The sequence below is a fragment of the Nycticebus coucang genome, chromosome 22, assembly GCF_027406575.1.
Source record: "Nycticebus coucang isolate mNycCou1 chromosome 22, mNycCou1.pri, whole genome shotgun sequence".
NCBI lineage: Eukaryota > Metazoa > Chordata > Mammalia > Primates > Lorisidae > Nycticebus > Nycticebus coucang.
In genome coordinates this window covers 17,261,291-17,269,761 of record NC_069801.1, presented here as the reverse complement: position 1 = coordinate 17,269,761, position 8,471 = coordinate 17,261,291, and the positions used below count along the sequence as shown (strand labels likewise).

The window sequence follows — 8,471 nt, the reverse complement described above, 5'->3', positions numbered from 1 at the left end:
TTTTATTTTATTTTTTTTTGAGACAGGGCCTCAAGCTGTCACCTTGGGTAAAGTGCCATGGCATCACAGCTCCTGGACTCAAGCAATTTTCTTGCCTCCACCTCCCAAGTGGCTGATATTACAGGCAGCCTCAACAACGCCCGGATATTTTTTGGTCGCAGCCATCATTGTCGTTTGGCAGGCCCTGGCTGGATTCGAACCTGCCAGCTCAGGTGTATGTGGCTGGTGCCTTAGCTGCTTGAGCCACAGGTGCCAAGCCAACACCCGGCTATTTTTTAGAGATGAGGTCTTGGTCTGGCCAGGCTGGTCTGGAACCTATGAGCTCAGGTAATCCACCCACCTTGGCCTCCCAAGTGCTGGGATTACAGGCATGTGCCACTGTGCCCGGCACCTGATCAATCTTAAATATTAAGTCAAACAAAATTACTGTCCCCTAAAGCATCAGGTGACCAAGAGGTGGGCCTATTAGGCAATATTCTAGAATGGCTGTGAAACCACACACAGTAATCTTTTACCTTATTTCCAGTTTGGGATAACTTTTCTCAGCAGTCCACCCATGGAGAGTCTAGGGGCCCTATATTATCAGCTATTTTATTTCCAGTGGCTAGGCCCGGAAGAACTGTTGAATGAATGAGGGGGCCTACATCATCAGGCCTACATCACCATGAGATGGTGCTTGCAAACTGCCTGTCAAAGAGTCTGGCACATTGTGGGTGCTTAAGACATAGTGGGAGTTAATATTATTGTTATGCGACAGCTGGGTGGGGGAAGGGAGCTGGTTATGACTCAGGGGAGTGGGGGTAGCCCTGACTCTTGTCATGGAGGGGACTGAAAGAGGGTCCTGGGGCCTGTGTGCCTCCATGTCATAATGCTGGGGGAACTAATATTTCTTTCTAGGAGTCTTCATGGGCTACTCACCTCCTCAGGCACCATGGGAGCAGTGGTGGCTTGGCTGATAAGCTATAAGCCAGTTTTGTTTGGATTTCTGCTCCTTCTCCTGTTGCTTAGCAACTGGCTGGTCAAGCGTGAACACAAGTCCACCCTCTCAGAGGTGAGCAAGAGATGGCTTGGCCTCAGCTGAGGGAGCTAGGATCTGAATAGCTAGACTGGAGTTTAGGGGACAGTGTGGGGTCAGAATAATGGGGCAAGACTGAGCAATCCAACACCCTGGTCCCTGCTCGGCAGCTTCCTCTTGGCTGATGGTGGACAAATCACTTTCCTCCATAAGGCCTTAGTGGCCTCAGCTGTAAAATAGGAACCATCCCAGATTCTCCTACCAGTTTGATGTCAACTTACTTTGGTGATAGTAAACAACTACTTTAATGTGGTAAAAATTAAAATGGATGAACCAGAGTTACATGTATCCACATAGATGCCTCTCTGAGATACGATATGAAGACAGCAGAAATGTACCTAGATTATGGGGTCTTTCATATAATGTTTTAAAAAACACCCCAAACAATACCCTATTTAGGGGTGGCGCCTGTGGTTCAAAGGAGTAGGGCGCCGGCCCCATATACCGGAGGTGGTGGGTTCAAACCTGGCCCTGGCCAAAAAAAAAACTGAAAACAAAAATACCCTATTTAGTTTATGGACAATATATGTCCTAAAAGTATTTTAAGGCAGAATGTCTCAAGCTCGACAGTATTGCTATTTGGGGCCAGATAATTCTGCATTGTGAGGGACTGTCTTGTGCATTATTGGAAGTTTGGCAGCATCTCTGGCCTCTTGCCATGAGATGCAGGTTGCCCCACCCTGTTGTAATAACCAAAAGTGTCTCCAGACATCACCAGAATGTCTCCTGGGGGTGACGCCCATAGCTCAGTTGGCAGGGCACTGGCCACATATACTGAGGGTGGCAGGTTTGAACCTGGGCCCGCCAGCTAAAAACAACAATGCAACTGCAACAAAAAAATAGCTGGGCATTATGTCGGGCACCTGGAGTCCCAGCTACTTGGGAGGCTAAGGTAAGAGAATCGCTTAAGCCCTAGAGTTTGAGGTTGCTGTGAGCTGTAACGCCACGGCCCTCTATCCAGGGCAAAAGCTTAAGACTCTCTCTCAAAAAAAAAGAAAGAAAAAAGAAATGTGTGGGGGCTGTTTTCTTGTAGCTCAATGGTTAGAGCACCAGCCCTGTGCAAGGGATGGGGGGTGGCAGGTTCAAACCTAGCCCAGGCCTGCTAAACAACAAAAGGAAATGTGTAGGAAAAATAAATACCAGTTTCAGGAGTACAATGTAGGAGATGATGTTCAGGAAGGGAGGGGGAAACACTAAAGGAGAGAAGTTCAATTATATTTATGATATTTTCTGTCTTTTTTTTTTTTTTTTTTGAGACAGGGTCTCATTATGCCACCCCTGGTAAAGTGCTATGGCATCACAGCTCACAGCAACCTCAAACTCTTGGGGTCAAGCAATTCTCTTGCCTCAGCCTCCCAAGTAGCTGGGACTATAGGTGCCCACCACAACCTGGCTATGTTGTTGTTGTTATTGTGTTTTGGCAGGCCTGGGCCGGGTTTGAACCCACCAGCCCTGGTGTATGTGGCCAGAGCCCTCGCCGCTGAGCTATAGGCGCTGAGCCTTAAAACTATTTTAAATTGCACATGAACTTTATGGACACCCTGTAACATTTACCTTTTTTGCTTGCCTGAAATATTTATTTTTTATTTATTTATTTATTTATTTTTGGTAGAGACAGAGTCTCACTGTACCGCCCTCGGGTAGAGTGCCGTGGTGTCACACAGCTCACAGCAACCTCCAGCTCTTGGGCTTACGTGATTCTCTTGCCTCAGCCTCCCGAGCAGCTGGGACTACAGGCGCCCGCCACAACGCCCGGCTATTTTTTTGTTGCTATTTTTTTGTCGCAGTTTGGCCGGGGCTGGGTTTGAACCTACCACCCTCGGTATATGGGTCCGGCGCCCTACTCACTGAGCCACAGGCGCCACCCAATATTTATTTTTTTTAATGTTTCTAAAGACCAATTATTGTAGCTGAATCCAGGAAGAAAAAATAGCTGGGTGCAGTGGCTCACGTCTGTAATCCAGGCACTCTGGGAGGCCAAGGTGGGTGGATTGCCTGAGCTCACGGGTTCAAGACCAGCCTGTGCAAAAGCGAGACCTGTCTCTAAACCTAGTTGGTCATTGTGGCAGGCACCTGTAGTCCCAGCTACTTGGCAGGCTGAGGCAAGAGGATCGCTCGAGCCCAAGAATTTGACGTTGCTGTGAGCTATGACTCCACAGCACTCTACCGAGATGGCCACATATACCAAGTGAGACTCTGTTTCAAAAAAAAAAGAAAGAAAGAAAGAAAAGAAAAAATAAAGTGTTATCATTAACCAGGGGAGGGGTCAGATGAGGATTACAGAGATAATAGAATGTCATGAGTCCCTGAGACTTTGAAGTTGAAGATTTACTAGGCCTAACAAAATGCTCAGACAGGGATGTTGGAAAAACAAAGGCCCCAAATATGGATATATTGGGGCTAAGTAAGGGCTTTATGTCCTCTGTGACTGGCAAATGAACAGGCTACCTCATTAATTCCTATGAACCAAAGACAACCTTAGGATTTGGGACTTTGGGGCTCTATGATGCTGAGAAAGTGACCTGCCACTGGGCCCCAAGTCCCATCCACAAAATGTGACAAAGCACTCCCCTCACAGGCAGTTGTGAGAATCTACTAAGATAATGTTTATAAGCCACCTGGCATGGAGCAGGTGCTCAACCAGGCACAGGATTATCACTATTAACCAACTTTCCCCCTTTCCTGGTGGTGGGGCACTTAGGAGGAGGCAGAGAAACTAAAGGCTTCTGACAACTGTGCCAACAATGCCATCAAGTATCGTGGAAAGAAAGAAGTAGAAAGGATGAGCGCTTGCTTTGCCCTCCAGGACAAGGTCTATGAACGGCTTCTGGTCAGCGAAATGAAGCTGAAGGTCTTAGAAAATCAGATGTTCATCATATGGAATAAAATGAATCGCCATCGGCGGTCAAGCAGACATCGAAACTTTCCCACAAGGAGACACAGAATGAGGAGGCATGAGTTGACTTGCTCCACCCTCTCTGATTGTACTTCCAATTACCCCACCTGATGAGGCTGACGTGGCCTCTGCTGCTGTTACCTTGACTCAGTAAAACCCAGTCAGAGGCTGCTGAATGTTCTTTGTAAATCACGTTGCAGGTTTTAGTGGTGCCTGGGCTCCAGGAGGAGGACATAGTAGATCAGCCAGGTAGCAAGCACACAGTGACAGCCTTGTAGAGCTCTCTCAGAGCCCACACCTTTCTAGAGCCTTCTCTTTCAGTTGGGGCCACTTCTACCCTGGCCCAGGCACTATTCTGTTCACCCTGGGTCTCCCTTCTTACCCTATGCTCAGAGGCCAGACCCAGTTCTGCCAAGCTGGGCTCTGACCACGTTTTTTGCCTGTTCTTGAGCCAACATCTTGCCGCAATAGTGGACTAAGTAAAATCCATATTTCTGGGGTGGCACCTGTGGCTCAAGGAGTAGGGCGCCAGCCCCATATACCAGAGGTGGTGGGTTCAAATCCGGCCCTGGCCAAAAACTGCAAAAAAAAAAGAAAAAGAAAAAGAAATCCATATTTCTTCCTGTGGTGTTAAAGCTTTTCATGATCTAAAGAAAAAAGGCTGTCCTTTGGGTGGCGCCTGTGGCTCAAGGAGTAGGGCACCAGTCCCATATGCCAGAGGTGGCAGGTTCAAACCCAGCCCCGGCCAAAAACCACACACACAAAAAAAGCTTTTCATGATCTGATTCCTTTCCATCCCTTTTCCCTGTCTGTCACTTTCCTTGAACACTTTTTTTTTTTTCTTTGCAGTTTTGGCCGAGGATAGGCTTAAACCTGCCACCCTCGGCTTGTGGGGCCAGTGCCCTACTCCTTGAGCCACAAGCGCCGCCCCTCCTTGAACACTTTTAACTCTATGCTAGAGTATCTTAAACATGAGTTGGCCTGGCATGGTGGCTCATGTCTGTATCCCAGCACTCTGGGAAGCCAAAGCAGGAGGATCCCTTGAGCTCAGGAGTTCAGACCAACCTGAACAAGAGGGAGACACCATCTCTACAAAAATAGAAAAAATGGCTGCGCATTTTGGTGGGCACCTGTAGTCCCAGCTACTGGGGAGGTGAGACAAGATCTCTTGAGCCTAAGAGTTTGAGGTTGCTGTGAGTTATGATGCCACAGTACTCTATCCAGGGTCACAGAGTGAAACTCTGTCTCAAAAACAAACAAAATGAGTCATTTATATGTCACCACTGTAATTTTTGCCATTACTAAGAACCACCTCAATGTTTAACTCAATATTATCCCTTTAAATCAACTCCTTATTCTCAAGAAAATTGATCTGGGGCGGCACCTGTGGCTCAGTGAGTAGGGCGCCGGCCCCACATACCGAGGGTGGTGGGTTCAAGCCCAGCCCCGGCCAAACTGCAACAAAAAAATAGCCGGGCGTTGTGGCGGGCGCCTGTAGTCCCAGCTACTCGGGAGGCTGAGGCAGGAGAATTGCCTAAGCCCAGGAGTTAGAGGTTGCTGTGAGCTGTGTGACGCCACGGCACTCTACCGGGGGCAATAAAGTGAAACTCTGTCTCTACAAAAAAAAAAAAAGAAAATTGATCTGTAAAGGAAAAAATAACAATTTCTTTGTCAATAAAAAATATAGTACCCTTGATTTAAATGAAACACAACTGTAAAAATAAAGAGTTTGAAAACAAAACCATATTGTTAATTCCAACCAAAGCTAGGTTGCCGACTGAGGGATCTGGGCCTGTGAGTTTTGTTTTAAAAAGTGATATTGGGCGGCGCCTGTGGCTCAGTTGGTGGGGCGCCGGCCCCATATACCGAGGGTGGCGGGTTCAAACCCAGCCCCGGCCAAACTGCAACAAAAAAAATAGCCGGGCGTTGTGGCGGGCGCCTGTAGTCCCAGCTGCTCGGGAGGCTGAGGCAAGAGAATCGCTTAAGCTCAGGAGTTGGAGGTTGCTGTGAGCTGTGTGAGGCCACAGCACTCTACCGAGGGACATAAAGTGAGACTCTGTTTCTACAAAAAAAAAAAAAAAAGTGATATTAACGGGTGGCGCCTGTGACTCAGTGAGTAGGGCGCAGGCCCCATATGCCGAGGGTGGCGGGTTCAAACCCAGCCCCGGCCGAACTGCAACAAAAAAATAGCCGGGTGTTGTGGCGGGCGCCTGTAGTCCCAGCTGCTTGGGAGGCTGAGGCAAGAGAATCACGTAAGCCCAAGAGCTGGAGGTTGCTGTGAGCCGTATGTCGCCACTGCACTCTACTGAGGGCAATAAAGTGAAACTGTCTCTAAAAAAAAAAAAAAAAAAAGTGATATTAACAACAAATGATAGACTTGGAAAGACTGGCTAGCACCTGAGACTTTTCTCTACAAGGAGAATTGGAACAGAAATCACTACCTTGCTGTCTGATTCAGTGTGACTTAATGCCATGATGACGACCTCTTAAAACTTGTCTGTCTCAACACAGGTCTCATGTACTCTAAGCAAACCAGACGTCTTGCACAGCACGCCTGGCTAATTTTTAAAGTTTTTGTAGAGACGGGATATCCCTATGTTGCCCAGGCTGGTCTTGAACTCCTGGGCTCAAGTAATCCTCCCACCTCAACCTTCCAAAGTGCTAGGATCATAGGTGTGAGGCACTGCCGTGGGCCAACCCTAAATCTTAGAGTTGAAAATAATCTTCTTTGACTCCATGTTTTGCCTTCCAGACACACTGGGGGCAGAAGTTGGATCCCCAGGGCTCTAGGTGATCACTACCCCCGTGACTTTGCTGGGTGTAGCTCCTGCCCACTGGAGTCAGGTGCTTAGGGTTGCACTCTAGTGGCTCTACAGTTCTGGGGTCTCAGGGGCTACCTTGCTCCCACTGCCCTCGTGAGGGCTCTCTGTAGCAATCCCAACACCGTAGTTCTGCTGAATGCTGCCCAAGGAGGGGCCCTGTGGCAGGTCTCTGCCCAGCTCCCTAGGCTCTCTGAGGATCCCCTGAAATCTATGTGGAGGAAGCCTGGCCTGCCCAGCTTGTGTGCTCTTCCTCCCTACAGATATCTCAGCACATGGATGTCACCAAGGCTCACAGCCTGTGCCCTCTGGAGCAATGCCTGAGTTGCACCCGAGCCTGCTTTAACCACACCCAGGGTAGCTGAGCAGTAGAACACCAAAATGCAGGGAGGTGGCTCTGGGCAGGGAGCCTTGAGGTCTTATAGGTGCTCTGGACTTCTCTCCCCCAGGGTCTGGGATGGGCATGGCAGTCCCCAGGATCATCAGAATGCCTTTGGGGTCGTTCTTACATTGCATTGAGAAATAGCACCTGGCTTCCTTCTACTGATCTCCTTATTAATTGGTAGCATGACCACACCCTGTTTTTCTTCTCTTCAATGCACTTTTTTATTCTTTACATGGCCAGGGCTGAGCATTTTCCAAATCTTTACATTCTTCTCCCCTTTTAATTATAAATTCCATCTTTATTTTATTTACTTATTTATTTTTTGAAGCAGAGTCTCACTTTGTCACCCTCAGGAGAGTGCCATGGCGTCACAGCTCACAGCAACCTCAAACTCTTGTGTACAAGTGATCCTCTTGCCTTAGCCTCCAAGTAGCTAGGACTACAGGTGCCTGCCACAATGCCCAGCTATTTTTAGAGATGGATCTTGCTCTTGCTCAGGGTGGTCTTGAACTCCTGAGCTTGGGTGATTCACCCACCCCCGCCTCCCAGAGTGCTAGGATTACAGGAATGAGCGACCACCCCTGGCCTATAAATTCCGTCTTTAAATCATTTATTTCTCCTTGTGCTTTACTGTAAGCAGCTAAGAGAAGCCATGCTCCATCCTAAAACCTTTGCTGCTTAAAGATTTTTTTTCTGTCAAATATCCTAGTTCATCACTCTTAACTTCTGCCTCCCAGAACTTCCTAGGACACAGACACAATTCATCCAAGCTCTTTGCCACTTTATGACAAGGACAGCCTTCTCTGTAGTTTTCCATACCTTGTCCCTTTTTTTTTTTTTCAGTAGAGACAGAGTCTCACTTTATGGCCCTCGGTAGAGTGCCGTGGCGTCACACAGCTCACAGCAACCTCCAACTCCTGGGCTTAGGCTATTCTCCTGCCTCAGCCTCCCGAGCAGCTGGGACTACAGGTGCCCGCCACAACACCCGGCTATTTTTTGGTTGCAGTTTGGCCAGGGCCGGGTTTGAATCCGTCACCCTCGGCATATGGGGCCGGCGCCCTACTCACTGAGCCACAGGCGCCGCCCCATACCTTGTCCCTTTTAAATTTCTTTTTTGTTTTTTGTTTTTGAGACAGAGTTTCGCTTTGTCTACCCAGGGCTGGACAGCTTGAGACTCTGTCTCAAAATAAATAAATAAAGGGTGGCGCCTGTGGCTCAGTGAGTAGGGCGCCGGCCCCATGTACCGAGGGTGGCGGGTTCAAACCCAGCCCCGGCTGAGCTATAACCAAAAAATAG

General features: G+C 48.4%; 1 protein-coding gene across 1 annotated transcript; it reads left to right on the top strand.

Annotated features, from left to right (window-relative positions):
- The first annotated feature begins 868 nt into the window (after window positions 1-868).
- Window positions 869-4,122, top strand: TEX46 (testis expressed 46). The gene is made up of 2 exons (XM_053575518.1): window positions 869-1,051; window positions 3,777-4,122. The coding sequence occupies exons 1-2, from the start codon at window positions 869-871 to the stop codon at window positions 4,080-4,082; spliced, it is 489 nt and encodes a 162-aa protein (XP_053431493.1). The 3' UTR covers window positions 4,083-4,122.
- The last annotated feature ends 4,349 nt before the right edge of the window (window positions 4,123-8,471 follow it).

Excerpts from the sequence above, each read along its gene's own strand:
- TEX46 (XM_053575518.1), top strand. The coding sequence starts at position 869 with ATGCTGGGGGAACTAATATTTCTTTCTAGGAGTCTTCATGGGCTACTC. Across the intron at positions 1,052-3,776 it reads ACAAGTCCACCCTCTCAGAG|GAGGAGGCAGAGAAACTAAA; the intron begins GTGAGCAAGAGA and ends TGGGGCACTTAG.